Raw genomic sequence first — 21,789 nt, forward strand, 5'->3', positions numbered from 1 at the left:
GTATATTACAATGAGATAAAAAATTACTCGTGCATTAATTTTTATCCAAACAGTGAACGCACCTATGGGTAGAATTTGAATAAAACTGCGTGTATAGGTATCATCGTCTTGGACCGATTGTCCGTGCTCTTATTCTCCGTCGATAGATGGGTATCGGGCTGCGCACACAGCGATAACGTTTGCGTGTACGTATATCTTGGGCGTAGGAGCACGTAAGGCTGTGGCGTCGGGACGCAGGTGGTGGCGTTCAAAGCCAATTATGCGAACGCGCCCCCGACGTCGGGGTTGTTCTCGCAAATCCCTATCCTCGTGTTTAAACGCGCAGGCAGAGGCGGAGACAGGGAACGAGAGAGAGAAGTTTAACTTGTCTACGCTATAACGGATTAACGGCCGCGATTTATTCGCAAGTAATTGCTTCCGCCCTTTAATTAACTCGCATTTATTTCGCGTAATGGCAACCGCTTGCCAGTTGTACACGAACTTTTCAGTGAAAGAGATTCCCGAAAGAAAATCTCCCCATTGTCACGCGATTACCTCGTCTCAAAATTGTCTAAGGATTTCCACAGAGGAGACACTTCGATCTCTATTAACGAAACTCTCTCGCATGCATGGTTCTGTATCATTGTACTCATAAATCTGAAGTATCGATGAACGAGAATGAGGATTGCGGTTTGATTTTCATATTTTAAATCTTATGTGTTTACTTTGCCGTAAACGAAGCTTGATTTGGGAAACGTGTCTCGTGTGAACGGCTCTGTATCATTATACTAATAAATCTGAACTATCAATGAACGAGAAGCGGGGTTCGAGCGTGATTCGAATTTGGGAAAGGGAGATCGAATCTCGGGCAAACTGGGTCTGCTCGGGGTGTTCGGAGACTCACGGTCGCCATTTCTGGACCGATAAAACATCCAGGGAGTCGACTCTTATCTTTCCTATTATCGATAGTTGGCGACGGACCAATATGGTCACAACAGAGTCGCCATGGTTACTTCGGTCGTAGTTGCTCCAGGAACGGGGCTCCCATCATCCGTGCCATTATCGTACTTTGCCATAAATAAGAACAGCCTCTCGTCTCGCTGCGATCAACCTCGAGTTCATTTCTCATACGAATTTCTAAGGAAAATCTTGGCGACCGTATTATTTGTTTTCTATCAATCGTTAATTATAAAACTGCGTAGGAAGTCTGACGGTACGGTGTAATTACGGCGGTGTAATTCGAGCGGGGTTCACGCGTCTCCGGCCATTGTGGTAGCAGATCGATCGATCGAGGGAATCTCTTCCGGGGGTGCTCTCTCAGAAAATGGAAAGGCCGGAGGGCGATGATATCGCTGACGAGAGCAGCCGTATTGGCTGCCACCCAATCCAATTGGGTTGCCATGCACCCCCTGAAGTGATAACAGTGAGTCTCCGCCATCTTGGCTATTATGTGCCCGCGAACGTACGGACCTCCGCTTCATCCCCTAACTAAGGGGTTCGTTCATAGATAAGGAAGCCGCGCTGCCATGATACACTTCTGTCGTTCTTTGATACATTATGAATCGCGAATAAATGCTTCCAATGTCTTTTAAACTTCTCACGTTCCTTCTTCCTTACACTCTATACTACTAATTGTTCCGTTCTACACATTTTAAAACAGTTTGAGAGCGCAAGCAACTTTCCGTCGCATGGAAACGTGGATGGTCCAGACAGACGAAGACGCATAGCAATCGCAGCTCAATAAAGCTGACCGTGGTAGAAACGTGAATCACGAGCTGGGGGTTGCAGATTTATCGCTTCCTACGATTTCTTTCTTTCCCCAGAGTAGACATGCAGTGCTCTGTATAGAACGTTGACTGGATGGTTCAGGTGTCCTTGACACAATATTTTGACGTGTCGTCCTTACAGGATAACAAGTATCCTCCGCCCAGGAGGTGGGCCGTGACTAATCCCGAAACGAGAAAATCTTGACGGTCTCGGTGAAAGGGCCTCTTGGGAATCGTCGTCGAACTCTCCCCGATTTTGCACGTTATTCCACGTCTCGTGGAGAGATCGTTGTGACTCCGAACACCGTGTCGTCAACAGACATCCCCTCACTGTTGGCTGAAAAGTTGGCCTTTTGGAGAAACTTTTCACTTTCATACAAATTGTTTTCGTTTAAAGGTACGATTAGCACAGATCAATACGTAGGAATTGAGATTTGACCGTCCAAGTTAATATTGTTAAGAATTCTTTCCTCGAACGAGCAAACCTTCCTAAACTGCATTCCGCGAGAAATGAAACAGCATAGGGTTTGCCCTTGGAGTCTCGGTTCCCGTGGAGTCAAAGTAAAATAGTGAAACTGGGTTGGTGTGTCGACGGCATAAATCTTCTTTTCGCCTGGCGATCTACTCTGGACTCGGTCAATGTTTCCAAAATATTTAACGGCCACCCCGCGGTGCAGGCACGCGCCACTTTCGATCCAGTATCCACCCTTCTTTCTCTTTTTTCCGGTGCTGAAGACAATTTTCTAGGCCTTGACCGGAAAACCGGAAGAAAGTTTTATTGGGACATAAATACATCATTGGTTAGTTCAAGAAACATTTACGAGCCTTTCACGTTGCGCTTTTGTCGCGCACTACCCATTAGGTTTCCGAATCCTTATTGACGGATACTTCCGTTGGTCGTCAACTTCGAGATCAGACAATTGCCATGATTATACTGCTTAATGTCTGGAGAATGGTGTTCACCTGTATCGTACTATTATATCGTGTAACTGTTGCAATATTGCGTACCACACTTATATACATTAGCATGTACCATAATCTGCGATACCTCGACCATAGTCCTTAATGCAATACTTAAAACTTCGGGCACCAGACGTTTTAAGAGCTTGAACAGGTACTTAAAAATCTGCATTTCAACGAATTTCAAAAATTCTGAATTATGTACGCAAGTGGATGTTTTAAGGTTGTATTAACTATACAGTCAATGCCAAAAGTTTGTGTACCTTAGAAAAACGCATTTCCTATAATTAAAAAGAAATCAGACATCGGAATAATAATGCTAATAATAAATAGCTACGTGCTAAAAAGTATAGAAGGAAATATCCAATTAAGTATTGACGCTGACGAAAAATTTTTTTTTTCAAAATTGCAAAAAATGCTTCAAATAAAAGTTGTCTGATTTCTTTTTAAAAAATGCGTTTCTAAAGTGCATAAACTTTTGGGATTGACTGTATAGCCAATACATCCTTAAGTGTTTCTACGATTCTGGCAGGAATATGCGTGGTATCCTCGGTGAAATTAGAAAGAGTATCCAATATCCGATAGAACGATTTGACAGGAAGATGCGTAGCGAGTTTGAAAAATTGGAATTTAGGAGATTGATTCGTAGAGGGCGAGGAAATAACTTCTGCAGAACGGGTGACTGTAAAGCATGCGCTCTCGAGAACATCGGCTCGTAAATCTCGGAGGTTGCACTTTCGATTTTAGTGCTGGCTCGTTCGCTCACTATCTTTGCAACTTTCATTTCTCATCGTGGCTAGCGACGAAAAATTTCCGACGGACAGGTAGTTCGATATTTGCGTATCTCCAATATTCAACCCTCGATAATTTAATTTACCTTCGCTCAGAATGAAACTGTAATTGTACCTTCCCGATTCCATACAGAGTCCTTCAGGTAATATTCGGTTTAGGGTTCTTCTTAAAAGGTGAGGTATACCTAAAAGAAATGAACTCATTTTCACTGTTCTTTCTTTCAATGACCTGTTTATTATACTGAGGCGTCGTTAGCAAGTATCTCGATGAATTGCAACAGATTCGATGCATTTCGAATGTGACAGTTCGTTTTTTTTTATTTTCTCAACGATTCAAAATCCTTATTGAGAACGTAGATATTAGACGTAATTCGGATAGTCAGACATAAAATTTTACTACTAGCTATTGCCATTTTCGTGTTGAGCATCGAATGAAAATCGTTCGATCCTCACACATTCATCATAAAAAAAATATAATCGTTTGCCCATTATCAAGTTAGATCGAAGATCTTGCCCAGTCAACGGTGAGTAACCTTTCCTGTCGGTATTACGATGATTAAGCGAGATCAAAATCGTAAATCTTGACGTTTCACTATTATACACTATCGTAGACAAAAGGATTCTGCTCCAGTTGTAGCTGTCTCTGCAGACGAAATATGGCACTGAAAATAGGGTTTGCCTTAGATGGCTCATTGTCAGATAATAAATAATAATCCTCTCCCGAGAGCGTTCAGTCTAGGAATTGCTCTCAACCGTAACTGTTGCATCATATTGGACCCATCAGGTCCCCGTATCGTTTCGCTTTAACTTCGAGCTGTTTCGCCTCAAGGTAAACTCGTCTACGAAAGAGTATGAACCGAGAAGGTAGTGAAGCGGGGGTGCACCGTAGCTTCTAGGGGGTTGGTTTGTGAGGATGCACCGTAGGCTCCAGGGGTTGGTTTACGTGAGAGCTACCGGGCGTCCAACTTTTCGATGATTTACGGAAGCTTTGCACAAAGCTAGGGGTAGTCTCGTAAAATAATAAACCTTCTATTAGGGGGGGGCTCAGTGCACTGTTACGGTTATCTGCATCGTGCTCTCTCTTCTCGGATGCAAGCTTCACGGTTTTCCTGTTTAGAACGACCAGAACTAATATGTCGATCTGCTGGATGCCACGCGAAAAGCCACTGAGAACGTCCACTTTTACCATAATATATAATATCGTATTTTACATTGGTAAACCTTCTCTCAACGTTAATGATCTTCATTCTTATTGATTGTCATTAAAGGACAGGATGCAGCGACGGACTGGGCAGTTGTAGAATATTTCTAGGTTTAGGATAAGTCATATTTAAGTTATATTATATTAGGGTAAGAATCTTTCTAGATTCTACAACTTCCGAGTCCGTCGCTGCATCCTGTTTCTCGAACGGAGAAACATTTGTCGATATGATGCGATTATTGTTCTTTGGTACCATTGTTACGTATTCCGATGCTGAAAGCATCGTGCAGCAGAATTCACCGATGCTTCGTCATTTTATTCGATTATTTTTTTAGAAATTTGTTCATAAAATACTGACGAATCGGTATGACATTTTTTCAAGAGTTTATCATCATTTTTTCTGGATTATTTTCGAGATCCTTAAATCTGAGAGAAAAATTCTAGCTAGATCGTAAATTGTCTTCTGATGTTGTCATTTCATCGTCGAAGATATTGTCAAAAATAAATCAGGGCCAGGGCGGACACTTAAACCAGGACAATATTCCTTGGATAGGAGAAACATCGGTTCGGTAACCGCAATTAGTGTCTATCGCGAGATATAAGAGGCGAACGTACGTCGTTCTGGCGACGTATAAAGAGGTAAAGTTACATAAAACCGCAGATCTCATCAGGACATGGGTCGATCGTAAAACGAGGCGAAGGGCTTCTTCCGCGCTTACCCCGACGGAAGCTAATAAAGGTTAGAGGAAAGAGAGCAGCGTCCAGGGTTATAGGTAAGTTAATTCCATCAAGGGAGACCTGATTCATTATCCAATATCGGACCTCGTAAATCCCGGCTAGGCCAAATAAATTATCGCTCTGAAACCGCCATCGTCGCGCTGACCTCCCTCACATTCGTGGATTTCCACATCTGTGGTTCACTTTCAAATCTGTCCGATCGTTCACCCTTCCTCCCCGTCGCTTTTATCGCGTCGACTTCCTGGCTCGATCGGTCTCTCTCATCTCCTGCAAATTTCATTCTATGAGCTCGCGTCGAAGAAATGTAAAAATTCTTCGCTGTCTGTTTGTCTCTCTGTTTTTAACAATAAGATCAGATTCGTGGATGTTTCTTGGCATTGAATAATTGGCGATAACAAGTCGAGAGAGACGGATGGAACTCTGTCGAAATCCGGTTCGGTCTACCGCAATGAACAGGATGGTAGACCTCCGTTCGTCCTTGCGTGTTTCCGGATTCTGCTCGGAAATTAAGAGAAAATGTGGCTCCTCTACGCGAAGCTTGCGGGCTTCGGATACAATCGGGGCTGTAAATTTTTTTTAAGCGTTTTGCCTGCCCGAGGGGTTTATGCTTTTATGCATTTATGTTCCCAGCTTCGGGATGCTATGCTGTAACCGGAAAATTGTGCAGTTTTTTGACCGCACCCAGTGTCATTTGTAACAAATTTTTTATTAGTCAGTTCATGGTCACGTGTTGAATATCAAAATCCGTACAGATAATATTTCTTTCATCGTCAAATTTGATACACAATTTGTACAATTGTTTAACTGTATTACGTATAATATTCGTTTAAGAACATATTCAGTCTTTTAGGTTTTCGTTTGGCTCGGAAAATTTTTTTAGATACTGCGTCCCTGTAGTGCTCCTGGGTCCACGACAAAGGAGTTCGGAAGGTAGATTTTGGTAGAAATTACTGCGTTTTGCAGTCAAGAAGAGGGAAATCCTTAAGGTTGTAGGGTGACGAAAAGACTTGTCAGTGGTAAATCTTCAAATGGTTTTATTTTGGTTTATTATCTATCGTACCTTGTTCGTTTCTCTACTCGTCTCGTTCTAAACCCATGACTTTCCCGATTTCCCGGAGACCAGTGACACCGTAATATTTGTCATTGCCTCGTCGTAAGAGGTAAACGAAAACAACGATGAAAGAGTCGATTTTCCCCTTTTTATGCGCCTACCCAAACCCCTTCGTTTCCACCCCTTGCTTTCGAAGGTTTCCAAGTTTTTGTACAATTTCGTCGGTTTATTACATTCTTCTCTCTCTCTCTCTCTCTCTCTCTCTTTCCAATGTAATTCCTCATGAACCGTTTTGTATGGTTCATTGAATATTTCTTTCTACACGAGTTCTCCTTCGTAGTTAAGATTGACCCCAGTTTCCCACAGGAGAGCATTAAATATTATTCGTGAATCAATTCCCACAGTCCCGCCGTCGATAATCGATCGACAAAAGGGCGACAGTTGATCAAAACGGCGGGGAGGAACTTGAAAAGATCGGTCACGGTTCGGTATCGAGATCTGACTCGAAACTAATATGGCACAGTTATTTATTGGCACCCGCCACGCATCAGAATTCGCCATGCCTACCGTTTATGAGGGAAATGTTATGCTACGATCGAACTATCGATTACGATCAGGCATTGTATCAGGGTTCTCATAATTGTACCCGCACGGCTCGCTTCCCCTCTTCTTCGCGACCATGGTGGGGTCTGGTACTTGATGGGGGTGTGCTAGGCATGGTCAGCGAAGGCGCATGAGGGGAATAGTAATGGGGCTCGAAATACGGGCGAAAGAGAGGGGAAGTGAGCCGTGAGGGAAAAATTATACGCACCCTGGGCATACCCCCATCAAGTACCAGTCCCCACTTTCCGGCCGAAGGACAAATTATGAGAACCCTGCATTGCATAGACGTATTTAGTTTCACTTCGGTCAGATTCACGTTTATTGATTCTTGTGACGCGACTTAAAATATTCTTATGCACTTAATTCCAGTGCATTAAAACTTCGGAATACGTCAGACTCGTTAAGTAAACCCGTTGATTACTTTACAAGCTATCGTATACGACAATTTTAGAAAAAAACAGGTATATAATGAAGAACAATTTACATAAAGTTTCAATTTAAGCAGAAAAAATTTTTATGATCTTCGAAGTTTCTCAGCCAGAAAATACCTTTACGGATTTGAATTCCATACTTTAAGACATGTCTCGTCGCGTGGGTAGCTAAAACGTGCCGAGTTACGGTCTTCCCTTTCTATGATCACTCGCTACAATATTTACCTAGAGGGAGGATCGGAGGAAAGTTATCTTCGCGAAACTTTTACCGAAACAAAAAATGCGGGACCCGTGAAACTGAGCGAGTACTTTTCCAACGAGAACCATGGAGAGTCAGAGATCTCTCGCTGGTCTTCTCGCGACCCGCAGCGGTACTATTTTTTTCTGGGTCAGAAAACTGTGCATCGCGTTCGGTAAAAAACGGTACAAGAACCAGTGCAAAAACTGTGGTCTCCGCAAAATTACGGGAAGGATCAGGCTCCCGAGACCGTGTGGAAAAAAAAATTCACGGTAGAAAGGGTTAACTTCGGTGGAACGCTAACTGGATCCTTCATGGGTCTCGTAAAGGCTCCGTTTTTTCCCTCCGGTGCGAAAAGAAATAGACGGTATAGTCAGATCGTTCGGTTTGTGCCATTTATGATTATAACCGGCCATATAACGAACCTTATGGCTCCTGTTGCCCAACAGACTTCGGTATTACTCGAATCCTGGAAATGACCTCACATTCTTCGTTTTAATCAGATCGATAGAATATACAATTATTATCAGTGTCCACGAGCCATACTTCTCAAGGAATCTATGCTTTAACGCGTACATAATTATTGTATGCTAGGAGCTTGATGAATTTTCTTTGTACAAAGTAAGAAATATGCCAGGAAAGGTGCGTCAGTCGTCATGGTTCGATCACAGCCGGGGTGCCGAACGCTGAACATCCCCCTTTTTGTCGTAAACGCCACGGGACGTCCCGTGGGGTGCTACGCCTCCACGCTTTCACGGCTAACAGGGAGCTGCTTTCAACAGTTTTGACTTTTCAATTAGCCACAGGTTCGCCTTCACCCAAATATTGTGCTTAATGTCCCTTCGTCACGGACCTCCCCGTAAATTTCTGAAAATCACTACGGAACAACCGGGTTCCAACGCTTCCAACCGGTGACGCTCTTGCGTAACGCGTAGATAATCTCGGAGGCTCGGAGATATTTCGTAAAATCGAATGAACAATGGAAATTCTATCTCTCTTCTCCCTGATTCCCTGAATTATTCTGGACATTCGCTGTTAAAAAAAATAAATTGAAATGAAAAAGTGGATCGGATGCCGTTACAAATATCTCGATATCTGGAGAACAATCGTGAGTGGATTCGTCGAGTGGTGTCACGACCGCAGGAAGCCGGATTCCTTTTTGTTCTCGTCGGAAGAAACGGGGGAGCGGAATTTCTGAAGCTGGTTTAAGCCGTGATCGAGTTTGTCTCGTCACCGTAAAGAAATGTTGACAGCTTTTGGTCACGTCTCCATAGACCTCCCGCAGCTGCGAACTACAAAGTTACATGTCCGCAAGATCTGCGACGCAGGAACCCCCGGCCGAGAGCGCATCCCTTGCGAATCAAATCTCGAATTTCATGCCCGGAAAAAATTTTTAACAAAGTTCGACATTCGTAACCGAGTCTGCCAAACAGTGGACATCAGTGAAAGGTTTCTGCTGAGATCAAATTTTTTGAACCGAAGCTAGACCCATCCGAAGGTATACCTCGGCTCATCGAAGAGATAGCTCAGTACGCATTGACCTGTTGATTCGAGACCTGGTCAGTTTCTAAGAAAGAAGGACGTTTACAGAAATATACACATTGTGTATTCATTTATAAATTTCTTACAATGGCGATGAGGATGAAAGTTTATGTCTGATTCAGATAAAGAGAGTGAAAAAGAAGTAAACTATGTTGAAGTTGAGGAATATATAAAAAAGAAACAAAAGAAGAAAGATTATAAAAAGAAGAACTTGATTCAGTGAAAAATATAAGATGAAAATAGACACTGAATCTACACTAGGAAATATAAGATTAGTTTTCACTAACTACTTGAGAAATTTATACGCTTCATAACAGAACAGCAAGCTATACGAAAAATGTCATACATTGGAAATCTAGAGCTATTCAAGAAAGGTGGAAATTGGAAAATGTTGCAAACTTAATTGTCAAAATATTTATAACACCAAATAGCATTGAAGAAGAAAAAAGACACCTTTATTTGACGTAAAAAGAAATGAGTATCGTTTTCTTCGTCGGTCATAAAATCGAAACCGAAAGAAAAATATGAATACACAAAATGTGAAATTCATTAAAAAATACAAAATTAGAAGCTATCGTTCGCTTATTATCCTGACGCAAGGAGACTATTCGCGATCTACCCCTCGGACAATCCTGAAAATAGATTGTTAAGAAGGAGTCGTCTAAATGGCACCTAATGGCTCGACAGATAAGATAATGCAATTGTACGATCGGTAGTGATTCCACGAGAGATGGCCACCATCTGACCGAGAGGGGTGACTACCCGCTGAATCGAGGGTTCCTAGTGTAATTTGAAAGGGACGACCTTGTATACTATATTGGGGATGATACTTGTATCGAAGCTATAAATTGGATATTAATATTTAAGAAACTCGCTGGGATCGCAGAGGGAGAGAATGATCAATCTTAAAAACAAGTGTTAATTTTTATTGCACAGGATTTATTATTTAGGTCTTTTAGTAATTGCGCACGTTTAAGTGCGGGTAACAGTCTAACGACCTTTGTCAAGTTACCTTAAACAGGATGAGGCTGAAAAAATCTAAGGCGTTAATAGTTGCCTTGCTTAAAAAGCTTTATGACGATACGTTTTTAGGTAGATAATATAGCGCCTAATACTTTGTAATTTCCTGACGAAGCCGTCGGTTCGACGAAGGTTTCGACTCCGGTCGATAGTCTTCTTCCCAAACTTTTTCGATGATTTTTTTACGGTCCATTCACAAAACGGCTCGTTTTATATTTATGACGGTCGATCACCGTGGTAAGTTTTTTCGTCAGTTACCCTCCACCCTAAAATTTTATGATTTTATGGATGACAGGTATGTCCGAGCTGACGGTACTTCCTAGCCAGATCTTTTTGACGTCACACTATATATTAATCTCGAATTGCACGATTTAAAGAATAGAAAAGTGAATTAGTGATCAATCTTGTAAGAAGCAATATTTGCCTGCTGGACACGTTTGCACACCCCAATGATTCCCCGCAGCGCACACGGTCCGTCGATTTCGAACGAGGGTAGTCGTGGCGTGGGTGGTGGTAGATTCATAGTTAAACCTCAATGGGTTGTTAAGCTGGTGGCGTTTATACGGAATTATCTCGTTTCCCTGTCAGAATCGTTCGAGGAGTTAATTGCCTGCGGCACCCTCGCGAGGGGGCTGCAACCGATATTGTCGTTCCAGCTATTTATATTTGTTCAACGCGATCCGTCATTATTCGTAAGTGACTCTGGATTCGTAAAAATGTTCATTGACTATCAAAACGGTTCCCAGCATTCTCTAATTCGATCTTTAATTTTTCTCATTCCGATCGAATGTTTATTGTTCAAACAATAATTATTACATAACGCGTGTTTTATTAGAGAACGTTGTTAAATGTTGGTAGGGGATCGATAATTAATGGGAATGAGAGAATGAATAAGAGCATCGATTAGTGTTAGGTCTTAGAAGAATCGAATTTATATTCTATATCTGTACATATCCAGCAGCTTAAAAATATATTAATCGACTGATATATGTATATATATATATATATATTTTTTATATATAATCACTCCACGCTTATATCAATATGTACACATACAATGTGTCGCTGTTACCCGTGAAGCATAAATATCGACAGTCTAATTGGAACGTTATTGGCCATTCACGTCAAGTCATCAGTTAAAAATTGGGAAATGGTATCCTCGCGTGTATCTAATAACTCGTAGATAACGACGATAATAAATTAGTTAAAACAAGTAACTGAATTAAAACATTCTAACTGTTTAATTACACTAAAGCAATTTAAAACCTCCGGCTCCGCTATACAATGTATAGTCGCGAAGCGATTCATTATGATTATTAACAGGTACAGACTCTTTACAATAGGTATACGTTATTTACATCGCGCAATAAATACTCAGTCTCGATTTCCACCGGCAGTTCGAACAGCATGTGTCCACGCATACTACTACGTAATATATACAAGATACTATGTACAAGGCCTTCGCTAGGCTTCATCTACGATATTTCTAACTTGATCAATGCTAGCCTAATCGCGTCTGGAAACTATTTACACCTTAAACTACGTTAAAATCGATATCAGTGGACATCGATTTATATACAACTATATCTATGTATCAGTATATCTCAGTCACACACAAGTTAGCGCCTTTAGACACAATGAACAAGGGTTAAAGTTCAATCCTTTACGCTATCTCGGTCATATCGTTCTTGTAAGGTTGGAACAATTTCGGCGGCTCGATTTTAGCCTGTACGTTCGGCGCCGTGATCAGACTGTTGTACGAGTTTTTCCTATTGAATTCATCGATCGTCGCGAATCTGTTTGGGACGACACCAGGCGATAGCTTGACCTCCGAGTTGGGGTGCGTGTTGGCCGTCGGACTGGTCTTCTCTCCGTGGTGTCCGGTGATGATATGGCGCAAGTGATTGCTCCCGACGCAGTCGCAGTCGCTCGAGGTGTCCGAATGTACCGGGCTCAGTTCCGGTAGCATGGTCGGTCTGTAGGTGGTCGCCGAGCTCGTGGGTGGACTGCTCACCTGGAAGGCGGTATTGCCGACCGTGGGAACGCCCAAACCGGACAAATGTAGCGGCGGTAGCGAAGGGTGATGCTGCAGAAGGTGTGGGTGCGCCGGATAAGCAGCCGCGGTGCGCGGATGTGGCCGATGAAGCGACGACGCGCCGGACGTCGGAACTGTTTGGTACGGCGTGTATCTGGCTGCGTAATAAGCCGCGGCAGCTGCTGCAGGGTAGTTCGGGGCCAGGTGCGACGACGGTAGACCCGGGGCGCCGTGGTACGGAGGTGGGGGCAGAGAAGCCGTCGCGGCGGCTAAGAGGGTGGCTGCGAGCGTCGGATCTGTGTACATCGCGTACGGCCATGCCATTGCCATTCTCTGTCGCTTGTCCTTCATGCGACGATTTTGGAACCAGACCTGGAAATTTAGATTCGTTCAAAATCAGAATCATCGACGATGATTTTTTGTTCGTTTAATACGAGCGAAGATTCCGATGTTTGGAAAGAATATAAAGCGACGGAGACCGGTGCCTAACGTTTCTACCATTTAACACCTCGATCATTTCCATCGGTAGATGGTTTTATAGCCATTGTGCGGCCGTGGTAGCGCGAGATGAGAAATTAAGGGATCCATTAAAGTCAAAAGGTAACCCGGGAAAACCGCTAATTAAAGTGCTTAACACCTCCGACCGGATCGACCGGTCCAGGCTGAGAGAAATTAAGAAGTCACGGAAAAAGGATCAGGCGGATTCGAGGCGAGCCGAAAGATCCGAGGGGCGAGTGTTTGCCCTTCGTGATTGACTGTTTGCGCGGCCGTCGGAAGGAGAAAAAGAGGTAAAGAATCTCCAGCCGTGGCTTCTCCCGAGCTACGATCGCAAACATTGCGGTTCGCGTAAGAACACTCGTTCATCCCGCGGGAGTAAAAACTCTTAATCGCCCCGTTATCCTTTTTCTCCCGTCAAATCTGTTCAGGGGTCGAAAACACTTGAGACGTCGGTTCCGGTTCTTGAAACGGTCATCGTCCCGTTCGTGTCATATCTCAAGACTGCTACTATTTGTACGCGGTCACAAAATTTCACCGAAGTCATTGAACACTCGCGACTGGGATTCAGGAATTGTGTTGATCATTTAGCGAGCGGAATGTTTGGCTACCGTGAATGAACGCTCGACGGTAATTACGCAATTGGACGGTCTTCAAGGCTTTCCCAAGTCCTGACCGTCGATCACCGACAATAATTAAACAGACCGAGGTGTTAATAGAACACTTTTCTCTACGCGCGCACGTATCCAATCGATGAGCTCACTGTTTACTGAACTTTATTGCGATACGTTTACTTATCCTCGATAAATATTCAGTCGTAATGGTGCGCGGATGGAATGAAACGATTTTTCTAATTGGCTTCTCAACAATTAAAATCTTCTGTACACACCTTGATCGTCGACTCCGGCAGATTTAGTTGAGCTGCCAATTCGCATCTCCTCGGCCTGCTCACGTAATTCTCTCGATGGAACTCCTTCTCTAATCGCGACAATTGCTCCCGCGTGAAAGCAGTCCTGTATCGTCTGATGTTCGGGTCCATAGACGACAGCGACTGTTGCTGCTGTTGCGTCGGCGAGGTATCTGTTAATCAAACACATCCAAAATATTACTCACTGATCCTGGTTTTTATTATCTGATGCCAAAAGGTCTTACACAGTACATGTGCAGCAAGAATTTGAGGAAAACGTTTCGGAAGTTCGCTTTGTGTCGGACAGGCCACAATTTGTCACCGCCTGGTATTTCGGGAAAGGCGGTCTTGTTTTCGTAATGCGGTTACAGACCGTCGCTCCCGGAAGCAGCGGGTGCTCGCGTTTGAAATCGTGTAAACGAGAATGGAAAGCATGGTACGAGGCGCCGAAACGGATGCTGGACTCTCTTCGGTTTCCCTGACGCGGCGTTCGAATCTAAAGAATCAACCTTCTATCTAAATTTTCTTTACGAATGCCCGTTGACGGCTAGCAAGATTAATGGCATAAAAAAACTGCTTATATTTTTGCGAACGAAAACGAGGACTAGCTCAAGAGCGCAATTACCTCGGAGGTCTCATAATAAACGGATCCTTTGGGGTAAGAAGTATATTGCGATGAGCCCCGGGCTTTGAAATCTTTATTATCGTTTACAACGGTCTTTCTCCGACGAAATTTCGAAACCCGACGAAATTACCGTAATATCAATAAACAAACAAACAATTGAATTAACTTAGCCAGCTAAAAGTAACATCCAAGTTGTAGTTAACAGCCTCATATTGTACCGAAGTTCCTGATTGATTCTCAGAATAAAATTCTACAAGAATCCGTCTTTTATTTGTCAAAGCAAATCGTTTATCCATGTCTTTCATTCGTTATGTTTTGGCTCGAGAATCCGATCGACATTTATAACAGATATCAAACCGTACTGTTTACGAAATTGATATTGAGAGTCGAGAATTCTAAACACATGAAACGACATTCTCGCACTGATCTCACAGTAATTTTTGAATCGATCGATTCTAACTGATCGAAGTATCTAATGATTTTGAAATTCGAATCTCACCTTTCTCGGGCGTTTTGGGTATGCTTAGCGGCTGTGGACTATGCGGAGGACTGAACTGATACGGCGGTGGCACGAGGTCTACCACGATCGTCTCCTCGTCCTTCTGATCCCTCTGTTGTTCCTCGAAATTCCTTTGATAGCCTTGCATCTCATCTACTATCGGATTTACCGTAGTTTTTTTTTAAATTCACTAACGAAACAATCTGTCCTCTATTCACCACTGTTCACTAATCTTATGAGCAGCGTTCAACTCGGCGTAAAAGAATGTGATTGTTTCTGTTTTGAACTGATCTCGCTAATCGACACTCTGATTGGTGCGATGCTTCGGACCGAAGTAGAATCGTATAACAAGGAACACAAACTGGCGAACGTTCGACTTATATAGCCCCACCAGGCGACCATCGTTTTGCAAGGGTCCCTCGGTTGGACAGAATCCTTGTTCTCCCATTGGTTGATAGCACCCACGCCTCTGCTCATATCTCCCCGTTCACCCCTGCTCGTATCCCTACCACTCCACCGAAGAGATACATTTTTTCTCTCTCCCCGAGATGCCCCGGCATCAGCTCCGTCCATGCGAGCTCGCAGAAATTATCTCTCGTTATTTCCTCCGCGCAAATTCGGTCGAATTGGCCCTCGGCGAACTTCCTCGCTGCTGATGAACTTCAATTTTGCAGAGGAACTCTCGCGCTACCTTGTTTTTTTATCCTTGCTACCTCGCGTACGCAGACTACTTTCGAGACTCGAATAAAATTCGACGGAGGATCGATCGAATACTGATCAGGCTGTCTCGAGAATTTCCCTCCATTCATTAAGAAATAATGGACGATTAATTTGCAGAGAGCATCCATCGACTTGAATAAAATTTGAATAGATGGTAGAAGAAAAGATTTTTCTTCTTCGAAATTGTTGATGATCGACTGTAATTTACGAGCTGTTGAAAAAAATTTTACAATCATTTGTAATCAATTTTGTTCAAATAAAATGCGATTCAGAATTTTTGGAAGCTCTGACCCCAAAAGTGTATTCATACCTATTCACTGATTTAAGATTACATATAAAATGTTAGAAAAAAAACCAATGAAAAGAAATAGCGACTTGAACAAAAATCAGAACGTTTGCTATAACGAATGATCTCTTCGTAATTTCAAAATCCTTTTTATAAACATCAATTCTGATTTTTTTTTGCAACTTCAATTTCAAATCGTTTTCCACGGTAAAATTTCGGCTACGGCTCACAATAGGAAAATGTAGGTACGAGGGAATGGTGCAATTTTTACAGTCGCAGGGTCATTTAAAATAGAGCAAAGTTTTTACGAGGACAGTCGCGTCTGACGAAAACGTCGTAATAGTGGTAGAAACCAGAGTTCCTTGCTTTTTATGACGTTATTCTACATCCGGTCTCTTATTGTTACAGAAATTTTTCTGTAAGAATAGCTTTACTTCTGAAAATATTTTTTTTCCCCGGTATCTTCGGTTCTCAACTGTGTCCATAAAACGAATTCTTCGACGCTGCGAATTTTTAATTGATAACGTGATGAAAGAAAACCGGAATGATAATAAAATGTTGATGAGCCAACTCTCTTCGCAAACCTTGTCCCGAGCGAAGAGGTAACGATCATCGAACGTAAATGCGATTAGATCATTTCGTCAACAGTTCCATCGAAACTGACCCGAGGACAAAAGCGAATTGGCTACGCATTGAATGAATAAACGATGATGAATCACCGGGAAAAATGCAGGAACACGCGGATGCGGCAATTCCTACGAAACGGACAGCGTGTTCAAAATTGGATCAGAGATTGGTAATTATTTTTGCACGACCCGTACCCGATACGTTCGACGTTTACGACGACACCACATTTCTACTACTACTTAATCATTAACCAATCTCTTTCACCGATCGAACGAGGCCCGAACCGTGCTTTGATTTCGTTTTAATTTAGTGGAAAACCGTCGGCGTTTTGATTCCCAACCCCGATAAAATTTGTTAATATTCACTGGGCAGGTATCATAATTCTGCTCTCAATTTCTCATTCGGCCATCAAAATTGCTACTCCGTCTCTAAAAAAACTGAATATTAATCAATTAATACGAATCGTTTTGAACTGCGAAACTTTTCTACATATGTGAAAACGGAGTTCCATAATTTTTATTCCAATGGCATTTCGATGAATTCGTAGACGAATTTTTTTAAGTCAAAAAACTGTTTAACTGTAAATCAGTGCCTATTAGGTACCGGCATTACCTGTCAGCGCAACGGTTGTAAAACGTTATTTGTTGTAGATGTGACCTCAAACCAAAACGAGAGCAACGGTACCACCCGGACATAAGTCATCGTTCAGAACAGTGAACTTATCGGTTTTTATTGGAATAGGCAAAACGGCACCGATCTTTTTTCCAAACCTGTCTTTTTTACTCTCCCCAAAAACGGAGCATTATTTTCTATTGCTTTTACAGCGGCGGTTGAAATACTGGCTTTTCGCTAAAATATATGGCCAGTAATTAGATCTAGAGCATCTGTTGCGTAAGTCTAAGTCCCTTCAACTACAAAGAAACGATCGGTCCTTTTTTCGAATTTGAAATGCAAACAGCCCCGTTATACGACCGTGAAGCTGTGGAACGGTGCTCCAGAAAAGCGCGAAGCTACCATTACGAGGGTCTATGTGCGTTTCAGACAACTTTTGTATCTACTCGTCTCATGGTCGAATTGTTGCTTCTGTTCAACATCGAATCGAGAATGCGACGCATGAACCCAAAATTTTCGGGGATACTTTGAAAACTATGAACTATTGATGAAAACAGACATTTACCCCGATTGTAAAGGGGTACTAAACCGCTCAATCTGACAATTGACTAGCATACCTGCAGGACAACTAGACGTTTCCTTTAGAGTGCCGAAGGGTTTAATTCGCAAACTTGAAAGGCAAATGGGTAGAAGATGCTCATACCTGCAGATCCTCGGTAGTATAAAAATCAGTTAATTCCTAAACCTTCCGATGGTTTTTTGTACTCGCAATCCGTTTACGGCAGTTACCTAAACCCCGAGATTTTTTTACGACCAGCAGAACAAGATACTTCTACCCTCTGACCAGTGACCAGGTATGTCTTCCTGATAATTCAAGATCGTCTTCAAATGACAACGATTCAACCCAGGCTCGACTCCAGCGTACGGTATAGTTTATTGCAGGTACTAATTGAAATAATCCCTCGGCTCAGATTAGACATTTTTAATGTCGTCGTAAGTTGGGGGCATTTAAAGAAAAATTACCTGCAGACTTCACCTCTGCGCGCGTTTTCCGTCTAACGGAAATCGTCTTGATCGGTCTAACGGGACTGTCGCAAAGCGATTGGATTGCGAAATTTGTGAAACTACGACACTCGTCACTTTATTCGTCGCGCGACTTATAAACATAAAATTCCTTTTCCAAACGCGATGAAAAAATACAGACGAACTTCAGAGAGTTCACCTCAGGACTTTTATCGAAAGAGATTCATTGACGCAGATCTGAAAAATAAAAATGCAAACGATCGATTATTTAATTAGAAAAAAATTGTAATATAAATGATCGGGAATTTTGGAAATTTGGAAGCGGCCGTAGGTTGACAACTCGGCAGGAGATAATTGCCGCGAACAGCCGACACAGATGCGGTCGCAATCATGCCACTGATTAAACGGTTTGATTAAACGTCTGATTTACTCGAACGCGCGGAGTAACGTTGCTTTATGCGAAATCTATATGCCCGTCGGTTTCGGTCCACCCTCGCTTGCGTGGAAATTACGTCCGCGCGCAGAGACCGTACGACCATTGACGGGTACGATAAGCCCGTTTCACGTATTTTACGTTCCATCCAATAATGTTAGCTACCTCGATCCGCGCTCCATTCTGATCACTGAACGATGAGGCATTGAAACAAAAAAAAAGTATATTGAAACTCCATTTTTAGGATCGTTCACGTCTTTTAATTTGCAACAAAAAAATGTTCAACTGCAAACATTCTTTTATGTATAAATGAAGAGGGAAATTCAGGTATTGACAGTTTTACCTGCGGATAATACGGACCCAGTCCGTTATGGTCAAGGCTAAAAGAAGGCAAATCATTAGGATGAGTCGATGACGCCTATAAAATCAGAAAGTACTCGAGTAAGAGTAGATACTCGAGTAGACACGTTTCGTCTATTAAAACAGATTATTCAGTGCCCAGTACAAAAGCTATTATATGCGTTTGCGTTAAGTGGGTGATCTTTTAAGGATGTATTGGCTATACAGTCAATCCCAAAGGTTTATGTACCTTAGAAAAACGCATTTCCTATAATTAAAAAGAAATCAGACGTCGGACGAATAATGCTAATAATAGATAGCTACGTGCTAAAAAGTATAGAAGGAACTATCTCAAATTACTCGTTAACTATTAACGCTAGCGAAAATTTTTACGTGGAAATTGTAGATCTCATCGTTCTCTACAAGAAAGATCTTATGCATTATCTATATAACCAATACATCTCTAACAGAATATTACAAGTAACCGTCATTAAACAAAATCGACTCAGATGAACTTATTTCAGAATACTTCATAGGACATAACCGACATTGTTTTACAGGGAAATAATTATTGCCTCTTGAAAATCGTTATATTACATAATTTCGGTACACAAAAGATCCTTGTTTGTCCTCGGGTGTTTCCTCCATTAAGGAAAATACCTAAATTCCTGTTATCCATACTATCTACCGCTTGATATTTCTATTTTATGGTATCTTAAAATGGTACCTGTAAAGGAGCCAGTAAATATAAATTGAGCACTTATCTTACTTGAAAGTTTTTTAAACCTACTAGTAAAATTTCTTATCGCGTAAATCAATATCTAATTAAAATCTCGCGGGTGTATCATCATTGCTCCGTTTAAAAAAGTGTACAGTGATTGGAAAAAAGGGATTGGATCGGAATGATGAAGGGCCGATAACGTGGAACAGTTTTCGGATTATCCACGCGACGAGGCTTGATATACGGATATCGCGGACGTGTAAACGCGTTACTGCGTGCGAGTTGTTTCAGATCATTGGCGAGAGTGCTCGTTGCGGAGTCCAGTACGCCAATTATCTGCGAATATCCAGAAATTAGTGTATCGATCGACAGGAGTTTATTAGACCAAAAGAATCAGGTTTTATGAATCTGCTATTGGTTTCATGACCCTCGGATTTGGATGAACTCTCCCCTGAACATCAATGGCTTCACGCTCAATCGTGTTTCCGGATCAAGCTATTTTTCTGGCTTTAATAACCCGTCCTGTTTTTTGTCATACGGTCTGTACGCGACGAATAAGAAATGTGTACGACCGTTGTAGAGAATGAACGACTTGCAGTCAGTACAACGATAATGGCAGATAGGATTACACCTGATTATTCGTCAACTCGTTTATCACTGATCGTAGCAATTTCATGGTTTACACGTTTCCCCTGCGTCGGTTATCGGTGTTTCACTTGAAATTCGAAATAACTTTTAACAAACAAGATTATTAGGACAAAGAAATTGTTCAAATCTCGAGTGTCTCTTTGTGTCATGACCACGGTACTTAACGATACTCAAGGTTGTCTTTAATGGTTTTATGTGTATATTGCATTGACCCGAAAGTCCCAGCCATTGCCACAGTCTTCGGACCGTATATTCAGAATTAGTAGATCATGATTGTTCTCGTTTCGTGAAATAAATCCTTTTCAGTGACGACCGAAAATTGAACCAATTAGTTATTTAGCACTGAACCTTTCGACACCTCCGTATACCTGCTCCTACCATTCCAGGTCATAACTGACCCAACCTTATAGAAGGTACTGTTTCTGTATTTGAACGAAAGATAACAGTCGATTTATTACTAAGTGGATTAGTAAATAAATAACTCGTAAAATGACGACAAAAATTTATTTTTATGTAATTGCAGTTATACACTAGAAGGTAAAAATAAACGAAAATTAGTTGTACAGAAGTTGGCGGTTCGGCAGAAGGCAGGTTCGGCGTTAAAACTGTTTCTATTGCGCGTAAATTATCCGGATATTAAATGTAAAAGGGAGTCGATGTTCCCAAGTCGGAGCGAGTAATTAAATAAAAAGAAGTGGGGCCATTTGAATATTTGGCCGGACACTTATCGTCTTATCGGATTGATAAACGGGAAAAAATCAGAAGAGATACTCGCATGTGGATATACTTGAAAAGTGTCGCGTCTTCTTCGTATTCGCGCCGCCTTTTGTGCCTCTGTCTCACGGTTCACGACTACTCGAAACTCTCGAGGCAGGAAAAAAAGAGGAAAGGGTGAAAGCTACGTGAATAAGCATCGATATTCTAAATATGAAAATCCTCACCAATTCTGCTTTGATTCATTCCCGACGGCGTGTACTCGCGTACGTTCTTTAATGAAAAAATGCATTTACCTTTCTGCACTCTTTTATCGCAATTGTGTATGAATTTCATATTCGTATTTAGTGAAGCAAAAAAAGTTGTTAAAATGGTACCAAAAAAGTGATACGGTCTGTGACGAACTTGGGGAGAGAAGAAGGAGGACATTGGGGGAAGGTGACGGAGCGTATGCGGCAAAGATAAAAGGAACCACTCGTTGCGCGCTTTTCAGCCGCACGCTTACGAGATCTCATCGTCGTATTTCGTCTACCCGCACAAGCTCGCGCTTTATGTACGTGTGTCGCGTTCACGCGAAGGTTGGACGTATTTAGTGCATCGCCGCTAATTGGAAGACGCCACAAGAGGATGAAACTGGAGAACACCCGGTAGCGAGTGGCTAACGTTTACGATTTAGCCTCGTTCGAGTGAGAATCCGGACGTCCGCTTTTACTGGACGCTGGATATCATCGACTTCTCACTCGTGATTCAGATCAATTACGATACTGAAACAACGAAGTGCTTGA

At 42.2% G+C, this 21,789-nt stretch overlaps 1 protein-coding gene across 1 annotated transcript; it reads right to left on the reverse strand.

The window, feature by feature from the left end:
* Positions 1–11,983: 11,983 nt before the first annotated feature.
* Positions 11,984–15,029, reverse strand: eve (segmentation protein even-skipped). Its single transcript, XM_018028908.1, has 3 exons — positions 14,882–15,029; positions 13,740–13,930; positions 11,984–12,727 (listed from the first exon to the last, which is right to left on the reverse strand). The coding sequence occupies exons 1-3, from the start codon at positions 15,027–15,029 to the stop codon at positions 11,984–11,986; spliced, it is 1,083 nt and encodes a 360-aa protein (XP_017884397.1).
* Positions 15,030–21,789: the final 6,760 nt, after the last annotated feature.

Source organism: Ceratina calcarata, unplaced genomic scaffold, assembly GCF_001652005.2.
Source record: "Ceratina calcarata isolate Rehan_Ccalc_2016 unplaced genomic scaffold, ASM165200v1 scaffold48.2, whole genome shotgun sequence".
NCBI lineage: Eukaryota > Metazoa > Arthropoda > Insecta > Hymenoptera > Apidae > Ceratina > Ceratina calcarata.